Source organism: Diadema antillarum, unplaced genomic scaffold, assembly GCF_040938485.1.
Source record: "Diadema antillarum isolate AM-2024a unplaced genomic scaffold, OU_Dant_1.0 seq00000481_RagTag, whole genome shotgun sequence".
Lineage (NCBI taxonomy): Eukaryota > Metazoa > Echinodermata > Echinoidea > Diadematoida > Diadematidae > Diadema > Diadema antillarum.
The window spans coordinates 54,791-82,442 of NW_027271445.1; the positions used below are offsets into that span (position 1 = coordinate 54,791).

General features: G+C 41.0%; 1 protein-coding gene across 1 annotated transcript; it reads left to right on the plus strand.

Moving 5' to 3' along the window:
- The first annotated feature begins 285 nt into the window (after positions 1-285).
- On the plus strand, positions 286-26,865 carry LOC139733505 (uncharacterized). The gene is made up of 13 exons (XM_071644316.1): positions 286-381; positions 5,309-5,505; positions 6,199-6,379; positions 9,447-9,561; positions 13,449-13,661; positions 14,332-14,530; positions 15,722-15,884; positions 16,091-16,317; positions 17,677-17,813; positions 18,360-18,566; positions 20,502-21,175; positions 21,829-21,943; positions 26,365-26,865. The coding sequence occupies exons 2-13, from the start codon at positions 5,358-5,360 to the stop codon at positions 26,863-26,865; spliced, it is 2,880 nt and encodes a 959-aa protein (XP_071500417.1). The 5' UTR covers positions 286-381; positions 5,309-5,357.
- The last annotated feature ends 787 nt before the right edge of the window (positions 26,866-27,652 follow it).

Here is a 27,652-nt window from a genome sequence, read left to right on the forward strand (position 1 = left end):
CACCGTATCCGACGCAAACAAAATTGAATGCGAGCTGAACAGTCGTAGAACGGACGTACGTACGTTGCATACATAGAAAACAAAAACAAAAACAAAAACAAGAACAAAAAGCGACTCGACGCGAGCGCGACGATCCGACTGACAAGTTGACAGCGCATGCAGAGAAGAGAAGAGTACGAATGCGCATATGTATGCATGCGACGCATGCATAAATGCGCTATACATACAGGAAACTGGATGTCAGACTGCTAGCTAGAGCTAGCTGAGACCACTAGCCAGGAGACGCGAGGATCGGAAGCGGACGGAGAGCACAAAACTGCATCTGGTGACCGTGTTGACGAGAGGAGCACGAATCATCAACTGCAAATTAATCTCTACCAGGTTAGAGTTTTGCCCGTATATTCGTTTAGAATGTATGATGATGATTTTAGGCCTAATTATATCATGAGAGGTGAGACATACAAAACCTTTCTAGCTCACACCCGCGCCAGACATGACAGGTCAGAAGAAGATAGCGAAGGCCCGAACCGAACGGAAGGGTCGGTCCGCACGTCCGCTTGAAGCAGCGTACTCAGTAGTTATTTAACGACTGTTACGTTAGGCCTAATTTAGACAGAAAACTCCGTCTGTCCGGAGGAGTTTTTATCTTTTTTTTTTTTACTTTTACAAAACGGAGGTTCCTCCGTAGACAATAGGAGGAAATTCCACAAAGCCAGACGTATCATATCCCTGAAGACAACGACAAGATACAGACCGATCTCCTCGTCGATCAAGCTGTGCGACCAAACGGTTCGCAGTTTGTGTTACCAACGCAACGGCGACAATCTTTGCCATGATTTCCCCCATGTATTTGGTCCACCCGATCATATATTTAGTTACTTTGTCAACTTACTTTGGGATTCAGTAGCTCTATTTCCGAGTTAATATGGGATTTCTGCCATTTCTGATCGTTAATTGGTCGTACGACCAATTCTTTTCCCTCGATATCAGCCACTTTGAGCGAGGTCCTTCGCGTTCGAAGACAGTGGAGCGGCCCGGGGCGGGGACCTCTCGCAGGGATGCCAAGTTCAAAAAAATTTTATGAGTGAGATTTTCATGACTCGGCGCATCTCGGCGAGCGAATGTGCGCGCAAGCGAGGCCCCCCCCCCCCCCCCCCCCCGGCCTCCCACAGTAGGGAGTTTTAGCTCTTAATGGTGCGATCAGGTGCATACTTAAGTGACTATTTTTTACTTATTTTGAAAGACAAAAGGAAAATATACCTTCAATTGTAACTATGACTTTAATCCTTTGAGCTGTGTTCCTTATTATGGGCCCAAATTGCAGACTTTGCCCGATGCGTGAGAAAAATGGGTGCCATGCGTGAGATCATGAGACGACCCCTGAATGCTTGAGTCTCACTCAGAATGCGTGAGACTTGGTAGCTCTGCTCTCGGGCTCGGTGTCATAGAAAAGTGTAAAATTTACACAGTTGAACAGTGCAGTGACATTGATGATAGTGTAATATTGTGGTGGAAGAAATTACACTATATAAATTGAGCTGTATAAATCACCATATTAAGTACCGGTAACTATACACAGCCCAGTCGCTGTACGTAGGTACGTCGCGACACAGCGTACTTACAGCGTCTTGTCGGGCTACATGTTGTATTAGTATTACAGTGTACAATGTAGGCCTATAAAGAGTTTGCCAGAGGCATAGCCCCGGAGACCGCGCCGCCAGGCGCGGTCCTGGCGGCTTCCCCGCAGTTTCGCTTATGTTAGTTCAATTATTCTGTGCGCTTGTGCAAGTGATTGTGAATTCTGTGAACATCGGTGAGCTGCTTATGATCAATCATTTTGTGCATCACAAGCAATGAAATGCATCAAACAGTCGCCGATGATAGTCATTTAGGTTTCATCGACCCATGTAAGTATTCCTAGTAGTTTCTGTTGAAAAATTAAGGAAATATAGCGCCGCAAAGGCACCCGTTTGTTCAACATGAAGATCTTTTATGGGAGCACGGTGCAGCCGCCACACTGCGTGTGGCGGCTGTCGCAGTTACCAGAGGCAGTGCCTTTGCTACATGTATTCAGCGTCAGAAGAGTACTATAAACATGGAAATTTGATAGTAAGTTTCTACAAACTTCGTCTCAGGGCATGACACTGTTGAGAAAGGAGTTTACAGTACACAGCCTTGACTGAAAGATCGGTCTGACGGTACGATGGCTATCTGGTCGTCAGGGTTATGTTCCGTGGAGACATGCGTCTGGCTTCATGAATCCGGAGGAGAGCTACATGTATAACATTAAAAAAAAATAAAAGACTCCTGGACAGACGGATCTTCCTGTCTATACCCAGCCCTGCCCTGTCCCTGTACACAAGTGTTGTGACAAGCACATGCGTACGCCATGCTTTTCGTGCTGCTTGGAAATAGAACGTATGAATAAGTCGTTTTAAAGATCATGCCATATTAGTCAGTTTGTCTGAATCTTACGTAACCAGAGGGTACAGTTGCAAATGCTTTCACAGCATACAGCTCTGATTTACACTTTTGTTTTTTACCCACGCCGATGAAAATCGGCAGGGGGTTATGTAAAGGGTTCCGTATGTTTGTTTGTTTGTTTGTTTGTTTGTTTGTTTTTTTGTTTTTTTTTTGTTTGTTTGTTTGTTTGTTTGTTTGTTTGTTTGTTTGTATGTTTGTTTGTTTGTTTGTTTGTTTGTTTGTTTGTTTGTGTACAAGATAACAAGAGAACGGGTAAACGGATTTGCACGAAATCTTCAGGGAATGTTTGGATAATGACAGGAAAGAATCGATTAGATTTTGGTGATAATCGGTTGACCCTTGCAAATTCTGTGTGACCTTGAAGTTTTGACCCCATGGTATAGTGACCATTCCGAAAATTTCCCGTTTCTCACTTTGCGATTTTCCGCTACCATACGAAGACATAAACTCCCCAACGATCCGACTTCGCTGCTCAAATGTTCGTAAGAATTCCGAAATTTACGTTTAGGCCTATTTGAGGGACTATGTCCTTCTAGATTTATGAAAGTTCGTTCTCCGTCATCACAAACTGGCCCGTATTTTGATGATTTTTCAAATCAACATTGATTGTTTTTTTCGTTGGAGGAGCATTTTGCTCGGTCGCAGTCACACTGCACGATATGCGCGCTCAATGTCAATGCGTGTGCAAGGCCGCTGAAAATGCATCGCGCTCTACACTGTTGGTGCAAAATTGCACCGGGGACGTTGCGGCGCTCGTTGGTGGGCTAATACTGGTGCAGTAGACATTTGCATTCAACCCTTGCATTGAATAATTCCCGTAGACACTAATCATAGGGGTAATTGCCTAGGGGGTACGTAAATTTTGTTTTTCTTTTTTGCTTTTGTGGATACCATCAAAGATCGTACACTCATACGACCTTTGATATTTGATGATTTTTCAAATTAACATTTATTGTTTTTTTCGTTGGAGGAGCATTTTGCTCGGTCGCAGTCACACTGCACGATATGCGTGCTCAATGTCAATGCGTGTGCAAGGCCGCTGAAAATGCATCGCGCTCTACACTGTTGGTGCAAAATTGCACCGGGGACGTTGCGGCGCTCGTTGGTGGCCGAATACTGGTGCAGTAGACATTTGCATTCAACCCTTGCATTGAATAATTCCCGTAGACACTAATCATAGGGGTAATTGCCTAGGGGGTACGTAAATTTTGTTTTTCTTTTTTGCTTTTGTGGATACCATCAAAGATCGTACACTCATACGACCTTTGATATCATCACACTCTCGGCTTGCTATAATCAAAATATCCCGCAAGAAAACGGCGTATTTCTCGATTTTTAGCGCTTTTTCCGCGACCCGTCGCGTAGACAATACTCTTAAAACTGGACTTAATTCGCGCGCGCTTGGAAAAGTTCCGATTCTGCACTTTTGACGGTGGAATTTGGGATTTTCGATGGATTTTTGGAGGAGACTTAAGGACTTTCCTGTACGTGAATGAGTGTTAATACCGTATGTGTAATTATGTGATTTGCGTGTGATGTGACTGTAGAACCAAAGATCGTACACTTCAGTGTACGATCTTTGGTAGAACTCACTGGCTGGTGATAAAGCACACTGGCAATTAAGTGGCCGAATTCTGGTAGATGACCGAATGCACATTATGTTTACCCCGACTTTGTACTTAGGCGTGGGTCTGCCGCCTTTGACGGCCCCTCTCTAGTTGGTGTTGTATCATTATGTGAGATTTCATTTCATTTCAAATGAAGGTAAACAAGTAATTCACTATAACCACCTGACATTTATAGTACAAAATGATTTTACATTTGCTCACACTGCGCTATCAAACCCTGATCATCAAAGGCACCTATTGTGCATTCTAGTAGGAAACTGATGAAAGCTGTTTAAATAATTATGGCCAGCTTGAACTCCCACTGCTGCTCAAATTGAACTTGCTTGATTTGATACAGATCCAGTTGCAACTTTCAAGTTACATGAGATCTAGAACTGTGTCTCTGAATACTGACATGTTCTAACTCAATTTTCATTTAATTTCGTAGATTTTGCTGTTTGTGTGTGTGTTGTGCATGTGTCACCTTGATTTATAATGCAACTAGTTATCTTTGGAGTTTGGACATACGTACATATTGTACAGTACATACATTGCACTACTTGGAATTACAAATAAAATGCATGATACTATGTGTGTGGAAGACCTTTAAACACCTTACTCTAAGTCTAATAAAACTCCAGGAAATGAGCCACTCTTCCTGGACGCTCAAAGAAGTTATATATACCCAGGACCTACAGTGTACCGTGAAAGTGGAAATTTTCGCGCATTTTGCGCAACCAGAAACTAGGGCGAAAATAAAAGCATGCAAATATTTTTGCTGGCCATACGTTCCTGTACTTGATGTCTTTATTTCGCGGAATTAAAGACACACAAAACTCTTTTTACCTGGCCAAGCGCAAAAAATTGATTGCGCGAAAATATCCACTTTTACAGTATGTCATGCAATAGCCAAGTATTACTCCCTCGGTGTGGTCTGTAGTATGGGCTCTACTGGTAGCTGACTCGATGAAGCAGTGGTGACCCATGTCAAAATTGTGGTAATTAATGCCTGAGGATGCTTCATAATTTTGGAATGGAGGGTCTGCAGCAAGTATGCAGTTTCCCCATGTAAATGCTCTTGAAAATACCAAAAGACCAAATGGATCTTTTGCTTTTGTTGAGGTACTACAAAGATTTATATATGACTATTACCAGTTTTGCTGGCAATCTTTTGTACCGGTATCCTTTTTTTTTTCTTCTTTTGCTGATCTCTGTAGGTCATACCGGTAGTCTTCACTTCAGGACCAGATCTTGAGTTCAGCCAGGATGGGGGGAGGAGAAGGACTCATTGTGTCAAACTCCATCAAAGTTCTGACCCAGAATGGACAGTGTCAAATTGACCTGTGCCTGGGCGACATCACCAAACTGCCAATGAAGGACAAAGTGGATGTCATTGTTGTGTCAGCCTTTAGAGGTAAGCCTGTCTTTTCCATTCAGAATCAAGATTTCCCATAGCTGAGATATTTTCCTAAACCTGTTGAAGACTAGTCCCGGGCATACTAGGGCTGGTGTCTATGGGAAATGGGTATTACAGCAAAATCAGCCAGTCCTCATATTGATCACTGGTTGAAAATAGAGACTTCATTTGCTTGTTGCCCTAAATGATCAATTTAGGTCACACATAGGTATGTGCACAATAAAGCATTTTCAAAACTACCTGGCTGGTGGCTGGTTTCATTTTAGAATAACAGACAAAAAGTTTTTGTAATGCCTCTGCCATCATGCATCTGCAAAACTTGAAACTCCAAATTGATATGATTTCATTGGCTGATTAATATTTCATACACATGTACAACATTATCTGAGTACTATTTCACAATTGTTTGACACTAGTTGTTTCAGCTACCTGTGTGAGTCAATGTACAATATAGAGGGATGGGGGATGTGTCTATGTTTGTTCATATACAGGGGCTGTAGAATATTGTTGATAAGGAATAAAAAATATTTTCAATGGGGGAAAAAAAAAAAAATTGGGGGAGTAACCCTTGGAAAGGCATGGGTTTTGTAGAGTGGTGTGATGGACATTCAGAGCTACCGGCAGTGTACATGTACATCTTGGCCACTGAATAATGGATAATTCTCACTTTGATAAACTCAATCTCGTCAGGCGATTACACCCCCACGCCGACCTCCGTGATCGGAGCCCTGAAGAGGAACCTGGGGATGGAGGTGTGGAAGCTAGCCAAGGACAAGGAGGAAGATCTGCGCAACCTTTACTCCTGCTGGTGGTCCAAGCCTATGTCCAAGAAGCTGCCCTACAAGCGACTGCTCTGTTTTGAGACCAGGAGGTATGTGGACAATTATAGGCATGTACATGTAAATAGTCAGTGTAATTTAAATCCATGGGCATTTTAGCTTCCCCGTCCATGTGTATGACACGTGTAATGCACTTTTACAAATATAATGAGATTGAGAATCAAGTTTCAAATGCTATATAGTTGTTACCATGTTGGGCAAGACTTGGGCACGCTTTTGCTGCTATCAGGAGCAATCTATTACAGGAAATGCATAAGTATGAATATGTTGCCATTGCCAAACTATTGGTTCTAAAGAGGTTAAGAGAGGGGACCACTGCATGGCAGATGCTGCACAGCATAAACCCTGATACACAGATGGTTCACATGCAACAATCGCTGGATGGATCAACAAAGGCAGGATGTGATTCAGAAAAACTGAGGTCATTCGGTGGGTCCCGATCCAAAAACCGAGGAAATGAGCACCCTGACCACCTGCACCAGCAGATTTTGTTTGTCTGATTTTGCATTTATGCCATCACTACCATAGGAAGAGATAGGCTAGAGTACAGTATTGGGATCTGTGTAGTAATCTTGGGTCATTACATCATCCAGAGAGTCACAACTCTTTAATAGTATTATCATATCAAACATGTGTTTGTTTGAAGACCTCATAACAATGATAGCAATACACAGAAAACAATGATGTGATGTGTGAAGGCATTCAGAGAAATGATATTGAGCAATTTCCTTGCCCAGTTGATATCGAACAAGGTCTTTCTTTTTTTTTTTTGGGGGGGGGGGGGGGTGAGCACACCAGACAACTACTCTCTTAAGCATGTTAATGAATTGTGAAGGAATATAAATAGTAATTACCCACGCCGATGAAAATCGGCAGGGGGTTATGTAAAGGGTTCCGTATGTTTGTTTGTTTGTTTGTTTGTTTGTTTGTTTTTTTTTTGTTTGTTTGTTTGTTTGTTTGTTTGTTTGTGTACAAGATAACAAGAGAACGGGTAAACGGATTTGCACGAAATGTTATGGGGATGTTTGGATAATGGCAGGAAAGAATCGATTAGATTTTGGTGATAATCGGTTGACCCTTGCAAATTCTGTGTGACCTTGAAGTTTTGACCCCATGGTATAGTGACCACTCCTAAAATTTCCCGTTTCTCACTTTGCGATTTTCCGCTACCATACGAAAACATAAACTCCCAAACGATCCGACTTCGCTGCTCAAATGTTCGTAAGAATTCCGAAATTTACGTTTAGGCCTATTTGAGGGACTATGTCCTTCTAGATTTATGAAAGTTCGTTCTCCGTCATCACAAACTGGCCCGTATTTTGATGATTTTTCAAATTAACATTGATTGTTTTTTTCGTTGGAGGAGCATTTGCTCGGTGGCAGTCACACTGCACGATATGCGTGCTCAATGTCAATGCGTGTGCAAGGCCGCTGAAAATGCATCGCGCTCTACCCTGTTGGTGCAAAATTGCATCGGGGACGTTGCGGCGCTCGTTGGTGACCGAATGATGGTGCAGTAGACATTTGCATTCAACCCTTGCATTGAATAATTCCCGTAGACACTAATCATAGGGGTAATTGCCTAGGGGGTACGTAAATTTTGTTTTTCTTTTGCGCTTTTGTGGATACCATCAAAGATCGTACACTCATATGACCTTTGATATCATCACACTCTCGGCTTGCTATAATCAAAATATCCCGCAAGAAAACGGCGTATTTCTCGATTTTTAGCGCTTTTTCCGCGACCCGTCGCGTAGACAATACTCTTAAAACTGGACTTAATTCGCACGCGCTTGGAAAAGTTCCGATTCTGCACTTTTGACTGTGGAATTTGGGATTTTCGATGGATTTTTGGAGGAGACTTAAGGACTTTCCTGTACGTGAATGAGTGTCAATACCGTATGTGTAATGATGTGATTTGCGTGTGATGTGACTGTAGAACCACAGATCGTACACTTCAGTGTACGATCTTTGGTAGAACTCACTGGCTGGTGATAAAGCACACTGGCAATTAAGTGGCCGAATTCTGGTAGATGACCGAATGCACATTATGTTTACCCCGACTTTGTACTTAGGCGTGGGTCTGCCGCCTTTGACGGCCCCTCTCTAGTTTTGTTGTTTGTTCGTTTGTTCTTCATTGGAGTGCAAATTCCAATACATGGTCAAGTTGACTTCAAATTTGATACTTGTATTTTCAAATTATAGGGTAAACTGATTTCATCAAGCAAAATGGCAGTTCAAATTCCATCAGAGTGGGACATAAAATATGCTAATTGTGGAATTTTTAAGTTTGGCAGATTTTCCTCAGGCAGTGATAATTGTCACAACCACGTGCATTGATTTTGGATGAGGTGATGACATTACTGTACAGCTCTCTGATTTGTTTGTTGACAAATCTTCAAAATAATCAGTTCTTTTGTTGTACACACACATGTGTACTTCCCTTTCTTTTGTACAAGTTATCACTACAGAGTTATCACAGAATTACAGTATTTTGATACAGATACAGATTTTTTTTTTTTAGGTCAGGATAGAAAATTGAAGATTTGTGTGCTAGTCAATGAGGTGATAATATTACCTCGTGAATTTAAAGATGCAAAGAAGGTGTGATTGAGGCTAATGTCACTGTTTGTGAAAACATTTGAAACTCCTCTCTAACTATTGTAACTTATCACTTGTCTAGTTTTAATGGAATGTCTGTTGTTGGTTGTTTGATTGTTATGTAGGTTGAACTTATCATTGTACTTAAAACATTGATGTGAAGGCAAGAATACTTAAATATCACTACAGTGTACCTAAGCTTGGGAATGGCATCATATTATACCGGTACATATTTTCTGAGTCTAATTCTCTGTTCAACTTATTTAATGAGACTTTTAAGAACATGTGAAGTCAAAATCTGCACTCTGATTTTAACTGTCATGAAACATAATTATTTTACTTTGTATTTATTTTTCATCATGACATTTAATTGTTCAGATTAATTTATCATTAATCACCTCAAGACAGATGTATGTGTTATCATGCTGTGTCCTACGTACCAATGATATTGTAAGAATACATTTTGTCATTCCTGCACATTTCATTCCCTTTTCTTAGAATGATGGATGGGCGTCCCCAAGAGCTGGTTGCCAATGTTTTCCGGTGCTTGGTGCCGATTCTCAACAATGAAGATGGAACTGTCATCACCCCCCTCCTCAATACGGGAGATCAGGTTAGTAGCAAGAGTGACTCAAAGCCCAGATATATTAGAACAGTCCCCCTTAGTTATAACACATTAAAAAGCTAACGTCATGGAAACAAACTTCCTGTGAATACTTGGACCTCATTGGCTGTTACCATGGTGACTGTAATTGCGTTTACTGATCATTTCATGAAATCCTTTGCTCAGGTTGATTCCAGTTAGATTCAAAAGAATTCTTGAATCATGCATCGGCATTATGCTGCTGGGCTTGACATTGTAAAAGCAGCGAAATGGTGGTCCGGTGGCCCAGTGCTTCTTAAAACTGATGCTGGACCACCAAAATTTTTAAAGATGTTATCTTTTGGTGGCCCTATCAAGTAACTAAGATACAAAGTGAATTATTTTGTTCCTTTTATTTTGGACCATTTCATTACTTTTTGAAGCTGCCAAATTATCAGATATGATTTCAGTCGTGTAAGTGTGCTAAAAGAGAAAAAGATAGTGTCAAGCCCTGTATTACATACATGATATCAGCTTTCCATAAGGTAATTCCTGATTCTGTGTCTCCACAAGCAAGGTGGGGGGTACTGTTTGGGGATGTCTATCTGTCTACAGGAAACTATGTAATATCATCTCAACTCTAGAATAACATGCAATATTATTTACGCATATAATGTTCATTTGATTATCATTGCATGTACATGTACATATAACTACATGATTCCAAACTGACATAAATCAAGAGAAGAGAGAAACTGCAAATTTACAGCGGTACCATGTTGTAAATTTTTAAAAAGAAATGAATTTGACATGATATGCTTCAATTGGTTAAAAAATAAAGTAGAATAAAGAGACCCAATTTCAAGGTATCTACAAGGTCGTTTGCTCGTTATTTCTCAATTGTGATGTAGTAGTGTATGTAGAACGTTGTTGCATCTGAAGTGGGCTCGGCACTGCAAGCCTACCTGCTTTGCGTGCAAGATGGTGTACTGCCAGGGGTTGTAATGTACTTTCATATCCATATACAGGAGTTTGTACATATTTTAAATTCCATGATATCAAATTGAACCAAAATTGCACAGGAAATCATTGAAGTCTTATTTTTAGTCACTTACATGAATTTGAACAATATTGATAATCGGAAACTGTTGATATCACCAATGAATTGCATGTTGTCACTCAAAACAACTCCTTTGCGAGCTTTGCGGCATTATGCTGCCTACACAATCTGAAGCTGAACTGAAATACATGTAAGTCATCTAATTTTACGTGTGCCAGTACTTTGCCAGCCAAAATTAGATGGCAAACTTTAGATGGCAGTTTTAGATGTGTAAGATGGATATGAAAGTACTTTCACTAGCACCCTGCTGGGTATTTTGGATGCCATATTAGTTTGTGTAGAACAAAGGGAATTTCATGTCATCATTTTCCCGATCCTGTAAATAGTGCGAAAATATAATCCTATCAACCATAGATTGCTGCCATGCAGAGGGAAAAGTTTACGGATCGAAAATATAAACTCTGCAGGAACAATGATGCCATATGTAATATACATTTTACAGAGGTCGACTACCATAGACTTACACACGAAACTGCAAGAGAGGAGGGAATGGAGATTGCTGAAAGACAAAAATGTGCCCTCAGTTTTCTCGCATAGACCAGCTTCTGAGTTTGACCAGTCTGCAGAAGAGATGATCCGTGAAGAAGAGAGGAAGCAGGTATATCATTTGTACGCTTGGTTTATCAACTCATTGTTGAGACTGCGCATATAACTCCGAAGGAGAATAACATCTTGTCCGCTCTCATTCAATTCATTGCAGCTGTGTTCTAGAAAGGGGCAAAGCCTGTGATTTGACTTGATTTCTACCAAAATTTGCAGTTACACCACAATTTCATCAATTCTAATCAAGGATTATTACAGTTCCTGCAATGTATAGTCACACGGGAAGTTGAAAGAAACGATGGAGACACATTCGGCTTCTTCGATTTCTCTGTCACCTTCTGTCTTGTTAAGCCAAGGCTCCTGCGCTGTGGGATGCAGGCAGCAGCGGGGTTGTGTCTACGGAAGTACCTGTACTAAATAAAGCTGATTGTGTAATGATGCTTGAAGGTACAAACTTTTAGCAGCAGCAAGAAGAATCCCAGCAAGGACAGGTCAAACCTTGCTCAGATGCTGGGTCATAGTCCTCTACCACTTACAGTTCCAAGTCGGAGATAGCTGAATTCAGTCGGAGACTTATGAAGCTCAAAAATCTTCTTTACTGAGTCGTTGATGCCCTGCAGGGCTCTTCGATGTACTAACTTGTATGCAAAATGATTGAGTGACATACATATTGATAGCATGTGACGAATCTGCATGCTGCGAGCAGGTTCACTGAGTCATGCAGTGAACGTATGTCATGCAATGAACGTACAATGTGTGCTGCCTATTGAGCGCTGCGGGGAGCAGAGTGACGAACAAGGTAAGGTGGCTGCATTGGCAGCTAAATTTTGCGATACCCTCGGTTTCAGGCAGGTTATTGACAAAGAGCTCGCAAGTGCAATGACTTACCTCTTGAGCACCAACCTTCAAGAGAAAACACCCAGGGATACAGCACACAATTACTCAAGTCCTGCCAATTGTCAGTTGATAGATTGGCTGCACCTTACCCAGACGATCTTTGACAACCTTAGCGTGAGTACTCTAACATGTGATGTAAGGCTTCAGAAGATGTAAATGTCCTTGATGTGGAGTGTTAACACTGTTAACACAATCCTTCACTCACTCATTCGGGAAATATCAAAGGTCCACCAAGATGCTCTTTTACTCCTCTGAAATGCAAACTAAGTGCTTGAATTCATTCCGGATGTAAAGAACCTATCAAACCAGATTTGGGAACAGCAAGTTCACACACTTTTGCAAGGCCTCAAACCTAATGACCAAATGTCTCTTTAGAGATGATAAAGGGGAAAAAATGTTAAAGATCTGAAGACCAGCACAAGGCTCCTGCAGGGTTTATGAAGGCAGTCAGGCACTCGCATCCACTGTACTATTCATACCACCATACAGCTAAGTCATCTCGCTGTCAAAGATGCTGGCCGTGTGAGATCGCCAATTTTGCTAGGCCCACATCCAGTTTGACAGAAAAGACCACTACTGCCTTTGTTGGGCCAATGTCAAGCTTGACAGAAGCGATGACCACTGCCTTTGTTAGGCCCACATCCATCTTGATAGAAACAACAACCACTGCCATGTACAAACACCCCAACTGTCTCCAGATGCCCAACTGTCTCCAGATGCCCAACTGTCCCCAGATGGAACCAGCTGCCTGCTGAGAAGCCAGGCCAGGGAGACTTTCTATACTGAACCATCTTGCAGATTACCTCAACAGGACGCAAAGGCTTAGAGGCACAAAGCAATTCCTGTTGTTGATAGTGAAGAAACCACATCATTTTGCATCCATCACAAACTATCTCTAGATGAGTGAAGTAAGTTCTGGATGATGGAGGTGTGAATACTCAGATCTACAAGTCTCACTCCGTGAGAGCAGCCTCAGTAATCTCAGTGGCAGACAGCCTGAGTGTTCCCATTGCTGATGTATTGGCAAAAGCAGAATGAGCATTCAGGAAATTTTACAGAAAACCACTTCTTGACACAGGGAAATTTGCCAGAGTTCTGCTGGACCAATAACTGATCCAGACTTACAGAGAAGTTGAATAGGGAAGGTGTGTTTTTCCTATGTAATTGTAATATGAACTCGTAATATTTCACTCTTTCTTATCAGACAAACTGGATTTCCCCTTTAATGGTATATGTTTTGCTAGATTTTCTGTTCACTTATGTATTCATTCATTCATTCATTCATTCATGGTGATGAATAAGCATCAGTCAGTCAGTGTCCTTGGTGCATATTTTTGCTCTGCCTTTGTGCATCCAGGGCTATGGTGAAGTGAGCATGCTGAAAGGCATGGTGGAGGCTGCAGTGAACTGGATGAAGGCTGGTCTTCCTCTCAGAGTCATGAAGCTGGTTCTCTTCGCCAAGGTCGAGGGTGGCAAGCTCCAGAACCACACCCTGAGGAGATTCGACGAGGTCCTGAAGAAGTTTGGCGAACTCAAGGAGAGATATGAGATGCAGCTGCTGATACCAAAGGTAATGGTGATGATAATGGAGATGATGATGATGGTGATAGAAATAACGATGATGATGTTGTTTATGATGATGATGATGATGATGATGATGATGATGATGATGATGATGGGAAATTGATGATTAATGGTGATGGGAATGATGATCATAAAGACAGTGATGATGATGGAAATGATAGCGATGGTGATGAAAATGATGATGATGATAATGGGACTGATGATTAATGGTGATAGGGATGGTGATGATAGTTACTTTGATAAAAATTATAGATGAGGTAGGATTACAGGCTCTGTCACTGCAAGGATGTGCACAAGAGGCAAGAATATGTTGAAACATTGAGCAGATATGTCATGTCAGGCAGTTGGCTTTTTGTTAAACCTTAGTGCCATTTAGGGCAACCATGACGTGTATGCATGTGTGGACAGGGTGTAGGTGCATGTGTGTTTGCGAAAATGTGTTGGCCTTCTTAATCTGGTTCTTTACTTCCATGTATCATATTCCTCTTTTAATCAATCTCTACGGATACACAATGAATGCGTCAAAACTTCTGCAAAAGTGTGAGATATATTAGTTTACTTCAGGCAGTAGAGGTAGACATTCAAAGAAACCCCTGGGTGCTAAAGGGTTAAAAATACTCACATGCTCCCATTTCCTTGTGCCTCACACTCTACAGGCGGTGCCCCTGGAGTTTGACGTCTACCTCTCCTTCAGCAAGGAAGATGAGGAGGTTGTCAAGGTGATTAGGGAGAGGCTGGGTTCCGCCAAGGACGGCGTCCGCATCTTTGACAGCTCCAACCAGAACCTGAACCGGGACAATGTCTTCCAGCAAGACATGTACTCTGTCATGATGAAGAGTGCACGGGTGGTGACAGGTGAGGTCAAAGGTCATCTACTATACCTGCCTGGCTGTATGACGTAATCGTGTTTAGTGTGCGGGATTGTGTATCATGCTTTCAAAATTTTGATGACCGATGAGATAGCCATAGTTAAACTGGAATGCTCATGGTATTTGCAGAATCATGATATGACCTAAGTCATAGCCAAATTTACCCCTGTCTTGAAAATATCAAGCCAGTCAGTATTTGATTCATATGCACCTTTAAAGATATTACACAAAGACAAACAGGAAAGATGGCTTAACCTAGGGCTTACACAATTTGTTGTACCGTGGTACAGGGTTTGAACCAAAGATAGTAGAGATAACAAGATACAAAGGCACGCGATAAAAATGGACACAATTGGCTACCCTACATAACGATACAAAAGAGAGCTTATGTAAGTACAAACTCAGTACACCTAGAAACATCATTCATTTCCAAAGGTAGTGGTATTTTTATTATTTTAAAAAAATTTAAAAATTTATACTCGTAGCTATTTTTCGATTAAGGGGATTAGTTTGAAGAACGAGATTTTAAAGTAATAAGGATTATTTCGTGGAGGTAAAAGTTGGCAACAACATGATCTCACAATCAAAGACGCTTGATAAACAACAACATCTTCAAAGACAGCGCGGCAAAGACTCAGGCAAAGACGCACATCACCTGAGACGCGCTGTCCCTGAAGCCGCTGCTGTTGTTTATCAAGTGTCAAGACAGCGCGTCTCAGGTGATGTGCGTATAGGCTTGAGGACCGCGCGCTGTCCATTGTTTTGTACAGGATTAGCGCGCACTTTCCTGTCTTATTAGTTAAGCGTCTGGTTTGAACCTTAATGGAAATTACAATACATTGCAGACAGATGGTTAGCAATGTCTGTCTGCTACACATGCCTGCCGATAGGTGCTAGATGCTTGTCACACCAGAAAGTTTTCTGTGTAAGCCTTAGGGGCTTACATTCTCCAAAGGGATTGCTTTTGCATTTGGCACCGCAGGTATGATGTTGTAGTTTACCTAATGAACCAGTTAGTAACATTCAGAACTGACTAACTCCCCCCCCCCCTCCTCCATTTTTGATTGTTAATATAGCCAGTGACCCCCAGAAGTCAAATGTGAATTGAGAAGAGTTGTACAGAGGCTGTATGCAATATCATTAACCCACAACTTATGCCCATATTTTTTACCCAAAGTCCTGAGTCCGAACTACCTGAAGAACAAAGCGTGCATTGAGCAGTACAACATCGCCCTCTGTTGCAACCGAAGGGCACACAGGGACATGCTGGCGCCCTTCTATGTGGACGACGTGGAGCTCATGCCGACGTACATGGGCCTGGTGCAGTATGTGGACTGCAGGTGAGCTGCCGTCTCCCAGACTTACACAGGTTCTGGTGTTGATGTCACATCTGTTAATGTGTGTGTGTGTTATCTGTGTGTCATTTTAGATTTAGAGACAATTTTGTAATAAGCTTGTAATTGGCTAATCAATCAGCGATCGAAGTATAAGTTTAATGGTAAGCCAGGGTCATCTGTCAATTTGAAGTATCTCCTCTTTTCTCCAGACCTCACGACGCAGAAAAGATCCAAGATGCCTGTAGTCAGCTGACAGTCTCCCTGTCCATCACGCTCCACACTGAGCTACAGATAGCCGAGTTCGACCCCCTCCGCTACGACGTCTTTCTCTCCTACTCACACCGGGACACAGAGAAGGCCAACCTCTTTGTCAAGGCTCTTCAGAAGCTTGCCCCGGACCTGAAGCTCTTCTTTGATGTACAGGAGCTTAAAACAGGTGCCCACCTTGTGGTAGTCTTTCATTGCTTTATGTCTTTGCATGCCACCTTTGATTCACTCAACAGTTGTTAAGTACTGTAAAAGTGGAAATTTTCGCGGTGTTGAAATTTTCGCACATTTCGCGCAACCAGAAGGTAGCGCGAAAATAAAAACATGCGAAAATTTTTGCATGCCATATGTCCCAGTAGTTGATGTCTTGATTCCGCGGAATTAAAAACACGTGAAACTCTTCTTACCCGGCCAAGCGCGAAAAATTAGTCGCGCAAAAATATCCACTTTTACAGTACACTACAGTACTTTTAATATGTTCCACATGCTTATTGTAGAGCAGTGTTGTGTATCAAAGTTCTGTAGCTACTGGAATTGTGATAGTTGCACTTGGGGTGCTTAGTATAAAGAAAATGAAACCTCTCAGGAATTCCACATTGAAATACCATATCAATTGTTTTCTTATAAGATGCATGAAGTAATGTTAAAGTTAAGCAATATTAGCCTTTCCCAGAAGAATCACCCTTTAACCCTAATCAGGCTGGGCTTTTTTGGCTATGCTATATCGGGGGGGCGGATTCCGCCCCCCTTCAGATCTCGCCTATGGAACGCGTGATCGCGCCGAAAATCGGCACATGCGACGCCCGCGACGTATACTGTCAAAATGTATGGTTGCTTTCTCCGAAAAATTTTTCTTATATTTTACATTAATTAATTATTGTAATTTATGCATAAGATCAGTTTTGGGCTCTAATTCACTTATTAATGCTCTAATTAAGCTAATTTCTTTTTAAAAATGTTTCTTGTGTCATTCTCCTGAGACATAGGATAAAAAAAAATCTGTATCAAAATTAATTTCTTATGTATTTGATTGTTTTTTGAATTTCTTATGTGTTTCTTTGTTTTTGTTTGTTTTTTGGCCAAAATTTGTCACAGACATTTTTCAAAGCTTTATTATGCTAAAATAAATTAATTTCGTCCATTCTAAGTCAAGATATGAATTTTTATGTGAATTAATTGAAAAAACACAGTTTGCATTGGATTTGTACACAAAATCACGTTTTGGAGCAATTTTGGGGTTGACAAATTTTTTTCGAACGGGCGTCGCGTCAAAATGGTACGCGCGGGCGCAACAATTTTGGTCTCAAAAGTTGCGCGATACTTGAAAGAAAAAAGTCATGAAACATCGCGGCGGGAGCTTATCGCGCTGCGAAGATATTGCGCGAAACGTTGAGGGGGGGGCGGATTCCGCCCCCCCCCCCCCAGCCTGATTAGGGTTAAGAATCAGGAATTTGCCAGTAACTGTATGCTGCATGTAGGGAAGCTTTCTCTGATGTTAACACATTCAGGTGTTGATGTGTTTTTACAGGTAAATCTTGGCAGCGCACCTTGTACCACTCCATCGATGGATCTCGCTGCATGGTGGCTCTCATCTCAGCCCCCTACCTCAAGTCTGCCGTCTGCCAAGAGGAGTTTGCCCTCGCACAGGCCAAACACTTCTCCAAGGTGGGCAGTCACCTTAGTGCAGTGACCTTTTGTGTAGAAAAACTATGAGAGGAAATACACACTAGTCTCACGTCAAGCGGTTTCCTAGATATGAACTTTTTCCTTGTAGCGTAGCCTGGAATCAGGCTTTGCTGTGATGCAAAACATAACTTTTGTAAAGTTGCCATATGCCATGTATTACATATCAAATAATTCCTTTCAGGAGAGACTGCTTATATATGTTGCAATTTTATCTTGCCTTTTATAAGAGGATATCAGAGGATATCAAATGATATTGATTTTGATTGATTCTACATCAACTGTTTGAATAGTGTTGTGAAGATTTTTTTTGGCTTCAAAATAACTAGATTCAGGTTTCCCAATACAGTTCTCTGCACCATTGTGAATATTCTACGTCACAAAACTCAGTGCAATTCTGGATGATTCTTGTTAGTTCACCATCCATGTTAATAGCAATATATTAAGAATACTTACAGCAAATTGTTTAAGCCCTGATAGTCTTTTAGTCATATTTATATTTTTTTCCCCATAATTTTAACAATCCAGGGCAAGCAGCACCTGCAGCTGATCCCAGTCTGTCTGGAGGATCTGGACTCCATCCAGCCAGAGTTCACTCAAATCCCAATGGTCAAGGCTACTCCAGACATCCTGGAAGACACAGTCAAGACTCTCTGTCCGGCTGTCGTCCAGTGGCTCAAGGGGGAGAAGGTGCAGACAAGCCAAAGTTTTGCCACCATTTTCGACGACGAAAAGGTAAGTTTGGATAATTTTCACTACGGCCTATACCTCCTGATTCCTCTCCTTCAGGCATGGCCCATTCTCAGACATGAAAGTTTGGTGCTGAACGACCGATGCTCACGATATAGTAGCCTGTTGCCCGGGCAATATTTTCCATCCCCCCCCCCCCCCCCCCAATTAGCAATAACGCCATCTGTAGCTCAATAACAAAAAGGGCAGCTTCATAAAAACCGCCCAGTATATTTTGGACGATTTGCATCAAGATGGCAATGCAGATTATATGCGTGGGCAGTTAAAAGTTCAAAGGAAACATTTCCCATTTGCTCTCTGAAGTGCCTGTCAACAGTACCAAATGTGAGTACTGCAAAAAGCATGAAAAGCGCTTTTATGCGCAAGCCATATTTTGGAACGATGCACGTGACAGACAGGCCAGTGGGCGGGGACAATGAACCTCATTAGAACCAGCGGCGGTGCCAGAGTTTCCTTGTCCTTTTTTTCCTGGGCTTATGTGGATAGTGAACACAAGAGGGCGACATGAAAGGATACAGACACACACACACACATAAAAGGACAATAGCCTTGTCTAGTGATACAGTTGATTTTGTCCTATATATAAGTCATGAGAGATCTCCAATGCAATATACCACCAGTTCATGGTAGATATATAATAGCGGGGACTACATCAGTAGCAGAAGTGATTACTAGTAGTCAGTGCTTGAACTTTTACTGCAGCCAGAAAGTATTATGACCTGAATCAAAGTGGTGACAGAGAAACCTACATTTCCCAAGACAGTAACACCATTGATTGAGAAATCTTTATTTTCAAAGCTTTGGTAAAGAGGCGTTACGAGGGAAAAAGTTTAATTTCCAATGTGCTTGCTAGTGCAATTGTATCTCCCTGAACCACAATGTGACATCCACCACTTTTTATGAGTGCAGTTACAATATACAGTACACTGTATGTCCAAAAAAAAAAAAAAAAATTACAATCAGATTTTTGCATTGATAATGCCCAATATGATGAAACCGTCTGAATGCTACATCAGGGTCTTGAAATCTAACATCGTAGCTCTATTTTGCAGAAAACCCCATTCAATTAGGTTAAGTGGTTACAGAGAAATGTGCATTGTTTAAAAGCATGTCATGAGTCTGATTCTTCTAAGTTTGGCGCTTTGATGCTCTTGGAACTGCATATTAATGTTTAAACACAATAGACAGAACTTGGAGGGAAGGGATTCCTGACATGCTCTACAAAAATCCTCATTTCTCTTTGGCCACTTTATACCGTTGAGGACGAGTCCCGAGTATACTCGGGCAGGTGTCTATGGGAAATGCATGTTGTAGCAAAATCAAACCGTTCTCAACGGGTTAAGCAAATTGAATGGGATTTTCTGTAAGATGTGGACAATGAATTATAGTTTCATACCCTGAAATTGTGTTTGGATTGATTCACTGTTTTTTGAAGTTATCATTGCAGAGGGCACCGTTGTAATTTTTGTGCAGACATACGATATAGCATGTAGATAGATAGAAAGAAAAGATAGATAGAAAATTTCACGCTGCAAAAATATAGTGTTTTACGGTTTTTACAGATTGTAAAGTGTACTTCAATCAATACTGAACCCTAATTGCTGTGAGAAAGGTGTTTAAAGTGTTTAATTAGCTGGTACAGTTGTGGAATGTAGTATCATTTCAGTTTTACAGGAATATGATAATTAATACATGGAAAGACATTTAATTGGGGAGACACTGGGAAAACTTTTAAACTGCAGTGTAGTCGCATACAGTCATACAGTACTTGTATCCACAGAAGGTTAGATGAACTTATCAACTCAGTGTGTGTTATACTTTGCCTGAATTATTTGGCTTTGCAGATTGCAAATCTCAGTGTTTCATGGTATTTGTCTTTTAATGTTTACTGTTAGCACTTTTTGTGTTTTGTTTTTCAAGATCTCGGTTTTGTCACCAGACGAAGAGATGGTAGCCTTTCGCAAGGCTCAATTTCAGCGAGAGTTTGGAACCATGGATCAACTCGCCTCGCCCAAGCCCACCTCACCCAAGCCCACCTTCCCTCCCTCACTGGACAAGGTGTTGCTTAAAACGGACAAGGACGCGCGTCCGCGCTCGGCAGCAGACTGCGACATCATCTTCAGTCACCACAGCGACGATCAGAAGTACGCTGACTTCACGTCCTCCATCCTCAAGCTGTACGCCCCGGCGCTGAAGGTGAAAACGGTGGCCAGCAACGAGCATGAGAAGCTGAGCTCCCTGGAGCGGTCAGACTGCATCGTCCCCATCCTGTCCCCAAACTACCTGGAGAGCCCCGAGTGCGTGGAAGAGTTCCACATTGCCATCTGGAGGCAGCGCATCGCCAACCCCGACGCCCCGCTCCTGATGCCGCTCGTCGTCCACATCTTGCCGCAGAAGCCGACTTACTTCCACCTGGTGGACTGCCCCGTCAATCTCACCGACGACATCTGGGCCCTGCTCGTGGGCAAGCTCCACGTCGGCCTGCCCGAAGAAATCGAGGAGATGAGACAGAGCTTTGCCAAGCTGTCTCGAGCGGATGCATTGGCCATCCTTGTCGCAGCATACAAGATACTGCAGAGATTTGCCAAGGCTAGGTGAGCTGCAGTGTATATATATCTCTATATATAATCTGGCCTTTTGGTATTCAGAAGATAAGTGATGTCGGTGTAATTGAAAAGGATATCAAGTATATATCACTTCAAACCATTCATTCATGTAGGTAGTGTGATAGGAAAAGTTTGATATGATTTGGAGACGCAAAAACCCAAAGTGAATAGGGGAGAAGATGTGTATTGCCATTTTCTGTTGCTACACTGGATAAAAAAGACACACACACACACACAGACACACACACACGCACAATTTGCATGAAAATTACCGTTCTTAAAGTAATGATATGCAGCTGGCCTTTTATTCCCCATGTGTTTGAATCATTTGATCCTTGTATCACTGTATCAGTGAATCATTGAAATTCTTGAAGTGTCTTTTGTTTTCTTTTGCAGTGGTAGAAACCCGCCCAGTGGTAGAAAAAATACCTACCTCCCAGGTAATGCCCTTCCCCCCTCCCCCAGCCCCCCCCCCCCCTTTCCCCTCATGGTTATTGTGGTGGTATCTGGTGGACAATTATCCCAGTAGGACACTTGGACCCACTGACTCTTTTAGGAGCAACATTACCTGTATTTGGTGATAACTGTCCAGACATGCTGATCTGATAGACATTGCACTGTCTTCCTCTTTCTGTCTGTAGAGAGGCTGAGTCAGTGGATGGCTACTCACCCAAGGCGGCATTATTCAATGTGCTCAAACTACAGGCAGACACAAAGCGTGTCACATGGCCCGACTACACGGAAGAAATCAGCCAGGTGAGGAATGCACGCTGAAAACTTCTGACACCGTTTTGTTGTTGTTGTTTTTTTTTTAAAGATGTTGCCAATAAGATTTTATAGTGTACATTGTGATTATTGTGTTTAACACCAAACACCACACCGTGAATGTCTTTACACCTGGTGTTAGAGTGTGATTACAAAGAGGATACCAATCACAGTGAGTTTAAACAAAGCAGTTGCTTTGCTAAGTCAATATGAATGTATACACGCTGTTCATAAGGTGCTCCTTAACTTCTTAAGCTCATATGGACCTGAGAAAAATATCACTTACAAATTGTAAGTCATACAGAGATCAGGGTAAGTTGATAGCAATTCTGAACTACCTTTTAACATTTCTAACTACATGACACACAAAAAAGTAGCTTTGAACAGCTGTTGTATGTACAAAGTTGAGTGTCATGGTGTGCTCTGGGGGGTGTTTCATCAACGCTAGTCAGCGCTGACAAGTTGTCAGCGCTGACAATTTCAGCAAAATCCTTGGTTTTGATTGGATGAGATGCTCTGGTCACCGACTGCTACTATGGTGATTGTGAGCGCTGACTAACATTGGTGAAACACCCCCCTGTTCTCTTTGTTAGTGTAATATATACACTGTACATTATCTAATCAAAGTTTCAGTCACAGTTCCGTGTATGTTGCATTGTCTCTTACACTCTCTCTTTGAACTGTTCTGTCAGTCTCAAATAACTCTTTTCAGTCAATAAAAGTCAGTTGTGTAGTAGTCTCTTGATGATTTATAGTGTTTGGGGCAAAACTTTATTTGTCTTTTGCAGAGATGATTGGGCTTTCTGATTCTGTTATAATGAGATCGCATTCATATGTCATAAGTTGTGGTATTGCTTCAGGCACTCCGACCAGTTTTGAATGAATCAGTGTGAAGGCTTATTCCTTGACTTTACACAGGGTCTTGAACAGGTCATGGGAGAATATCTTCAATATACTGTATGCGCCATGTATTTCGCAAGTCTAAATTTGCGCGAATCAGGAATTCCCGACAATTTCGTGAGTGGTTAAATCTGCGATCGTGGAGTCCTGTACTGATAGCTGAACTGAGAAGAGTACACGTGTACGTCACATTCACATTGGAATCAGAGTCAATATTTTCGCGTGTCTTTAATTTCATGAATAGCACCTGACTAGCGAAATTTGCAAAAATAAAAACCTCGCGAAATATTCGGCGTATACAGTATTGTAAAAAATCCATTTTGTTACATGTATTTCACAATCGCTGTATGTAGAGAAGACATCAATGAACTACCTCTGAGAAGACATTCTGTGTCAATCTTTGCAATGTAGATGGCAGATAGATTTCAATAAAATGGCTCACAACTTCGTCATGTAAGTTTTGAAAGTCTCACTCTCAATAGGGTATCCAATTGGGCCCACCCAAGGGGTCAGTAGCTAAAAGAATGCAAGGTCTATGTCAAGTTTTGTGACAAGGAATTGGTAGGTAGTCCTCACAGTTCTAGGAGTGAATCTTGCCAAGAGGAGAACCAGCTGACAAGCAAACAGAATATTATATATATATATATATATATATATATATATATATATATATATATATATATATATATATATATATATATTTATATATATATCACATATTTATATATATATATATATATATATAATTTCACCCCTCAGGCTTATATTCTTTCTGAAATGGCATTACTGGGCACAAAGGGGATTTTTGTATTTTTTTCAAAATGAACATTTAGTAATGAAGCAAGTATCTGTTCATGAGGAACTGGTCTGATAGGCTGTTTATGGCTAAATCATATACTAGTATGTAATATATGGATTGTAACTAGCTTCCCTTAGAAGTGAACCATGTCATCTGTGCCATCTTGTGATCTTTCTCTCCTTTTTTTCTCATCATCTGTAAAATCTTTTTCAGACTCTGCTGGACCTCACACTCAAGTCCTAAGTGTTCGTGCAAAGGTCTCCTTGTCTTTTTTTTTTCTTTCCCCCTCCCCATCGTTTTCCTCACTACTTACCTGCATGTTCATTTACCAGTTCTGTTGGTGATTTTGTGTTTAACCCTAACCAGGCCGGGCTTTTTTGGGTGTTCTGTGGCCGGGGAGGGGTTGATTCAACCCCCCCCCCCCCCCCCCCCCCGAGATCTCGGCCGTCGATCGCGCAATCGCCATGAAATTTGGCACGTGCATTACTTGTGGCGTAATCTACCAAGCTATACAAAAAGAAATGGAAATTTTCGTCATAATAATTAATTATGCTAATATATGCATAAAATCATACATTATGCTCTAAATCAGAAATTAAAGCTCCTAGAATCCTAATTTTTGGTGAAAACATTCTTTGTAGCATTCCTAACAATGTACTTGAAGAAAAAATTTGGTATCAAAATCAATTTCTTATGTATTTTATTGTTTTATGAATTTCTTATATATTTCTTTGTTTTTTCAACCTTTTGTTTTATCAGTTTTTTCCCGCAAAATTTATGACAGAACCTATATCAAGCATAATTATGCTAAAATTAATTAGTTTCAGCCTATAAAAGTGAAAATAATAATATCTTTATGAATAAGAAGAGAAAACTCCATTTGCATAGACTTTATACACAAAATCACGTTTTTGAGCCATTTTCGGTCTGACAGGCATGTATAAAACGTTATGCAGCGTCGTAACGGTATGCACGATTTTCGCGAAAATGGTGTCAAAAGATGCGCGAGAATTGAAAGTAAAAAGTCAGCGAACGGCGCGGTCAAAAAATTTCATGCGAAGGAGAAGCGGCGAAAAATGTCGAGGGGGGGGTTGATTCAACCCCCCCCCCCCCCCCCCCCGGCCTTTTTAGGGTTAATCTGTGCATGATCATAATGAACCATTTTACTATTTGCATGTGAATGTTTCCTCTCTTTATAATTGATATGCCATGTGATTTACCTGTCACCTTTAACCCCTCCACTGACCTACTGTAGTGGTCAATCAAAAGTGGGCCAATAGGAAACAAGAAGGAAGTGAGGGTAAAAGGAATTACCTTTTGCATTCATTGAGTTCCATCCATTCCGCATAATGTGCTGAAGCTTGGAATTGAGATCTAAATCTCTTTTAGATGTAAAAAGTGCATGATAAATGAATTGTCACAAGTCTCTTGGAGATTCCTGATAAGGATAACTGAACCAAAAGTGTGGTTCAGTTATCAACTTTAACTTTTGTAAAGGAATGTCTTGTTTGCCTTTTCGCTACATAGCTGAAACATTTGTGTGAAGGACTGTATGAAAATGTATCATTCAGTTCATCCAGATGTCTAGATGTAAGCTGCATGTTAATCATTGTAGCATATGATGTATACACATATGCTGTTATACCCACTGCAATTAACGAGACCCTGCATCTTTGAGTTGGAAGGATGAGATGGAATTATGCATGGCATTACAAGTTTGCATGATATTAACATGTTTATATACTTGAATGTTTTTACTATTTACATTTGCAACCAAAAGCATCTATAAATCCTTGTGCTCTCTTGATTTTGAAATGATTGCTATCAGACTTTATTTAAAAGTTTTGTGCTGCTTCTGTTCTGCAAGTATTGTATAAGTGTTCTGATTATCGAGTTGGTGATGTGGCTGTATGAAGGCATGATCAATGGAAAACTTGTCGCAAGAATTATTTCATGTACCCTCTCAATATTGTGTTCCGCACTGCGTATACTGTACACTTTTGATATTGAGAGACACAATACAAGAAAATGTCCTAGACTTTACTTCATGCAGTGATCAACAATGTCTAGCCAGGGTTTGCTCACGTTATGCTTCCGGGCACAGAAGCTTTCAGTGAACCAGTTCAGGCAATGTACACTTGTAGCATGTATGATTCAATTACTTGTGTACTGTCTAGTAAAAGTTCACAGTTTCATGAGTAATTTTTCACGTTCAGTCAGGTAAAATTAATTCATGTCTTTTTGATTCCACAGAATTGAATAGATGAACTATTGTTACATATTAAAAGCCAAATCATTCCTTCACTTGATTCTCAGGCTAGTTTCATGTGGTCAAATGCGCAAAAATGTAAACGCTGCAAAAATTTCCACTCTGACAGTAATCATGATTCTGATGCCTGATTGGTAAAGGCTACTTTTTATATATTATTGTATGTCCCTGGATCAAAGAAAGATGAGGAACTTCAGGACTATGAAATAAAATTGTGACACTAGACAATAGATATTCAAATTTGTTTGCATGAACTTCAAGTGAACATATTATGTAATCAGATTCTTAAAAAGACAAAAAAACAAAACAACCCAAATCTCTTCCGAACCAAGACTGATGCATGAAATATCGTTATGGAGTGAATACAGGATAGAAAAATAAAGAAAGAGCATTCCAGTTCAAGTAATAGGTATCATATTAATGCCTTTTGTTTCTACCTGATAGATTTTGGTCGACCTGCATCTGAGTGACATTCCAGAGAGCTGGAGAAAAGAGGGACAGTCCCTCCACTCTGATGATGGGGGAATCGATCTACCGGATGTACCCAGCATCCTACCATCAGAGGACACAATGGACATGCCAGATAATGACACCAGCAAGGACAGTGTGCCCAATGTACCAAACACCCAACCCTTGGGGGACACAATAGACACAACAGATAATCACACCAGTAGCGACAGTGGGCCCAATGTACCCAACACCCAACCTTCAGAGGACACTATAGACACACCAGATAATCACACTAGTATTGACAGTGGGTCCAATGATGTACAGGCTGCTGCCAAGCAACCAGCAAAAGAGGATGCAGGTGATGTGGGGAGTGAGGAGCAGGAGGCGAAACCAAAGAGCAATGCAGAGGGCCAAGACCCTCAGGAGGGGGACACAGCTGAAGGCGATGGGCAATCACATGAGCCTCCAAAATCTTCTGCATGTCATTTGATCTAAAGGTTGAAAGTTGCCAAAACTTTGTGAGTATCCCATTGAATGTTTGGCTTGCTGGTCAAATAATATGCTGACAGTGTCTTTATGAAAAGCTGAAATGTACATCAGGGTAAGATAAGTGAAACAGATAAAAGGCAGGAATTGCACAATCTGACAAATGCTGCTTGTATGGCATTCTGTTTTCATGACATCAAAAGAGCAGTGAACATCTATAGTTTCAGGGCATTTTAGGTACATCCTTGCACCTTATCAACTATCTTTTTGTGCTAATAATATGCACACTACATGGAAGAAATGATTGATTTATTGTTTTATGTTGTTTGTTAGTCTTTGTTTTTGTTTGAATTCTGTCACAACAGTCTTGAAAATATGTGGCAGGATGAGTACTTCATGTGGTTCTTTTTTATGCAAGTATTGAATATGCCGAAATTAATTGCGAAAAGAGAAACAAAACACATGTGGTGTAAGAATCAGCAGTGAGATTTTCTGCTTTTTCTATAATGTGACATAGTGTCTGTTCTATTACTGTGATAACCATTGAAATCATGTACAAATTTCTAAATATATTTTTCTCAATGATTCGTGCAATAGATAAGAACAAGCTTGCAAACGTTTTATAAGCTCCTACTGAGCTACTTGTGTTGATCTTGCGTCGATTTATTTTGTTTTTCTTCACTTTACCATTTGTAGAACAAGTATATGTCATCTGCAGTCTTTCTCATAGATTTGTATACGTTTTTTGCTCTTATGTATATACAAACATTTAGGAATATAAACATCTTAATGTATA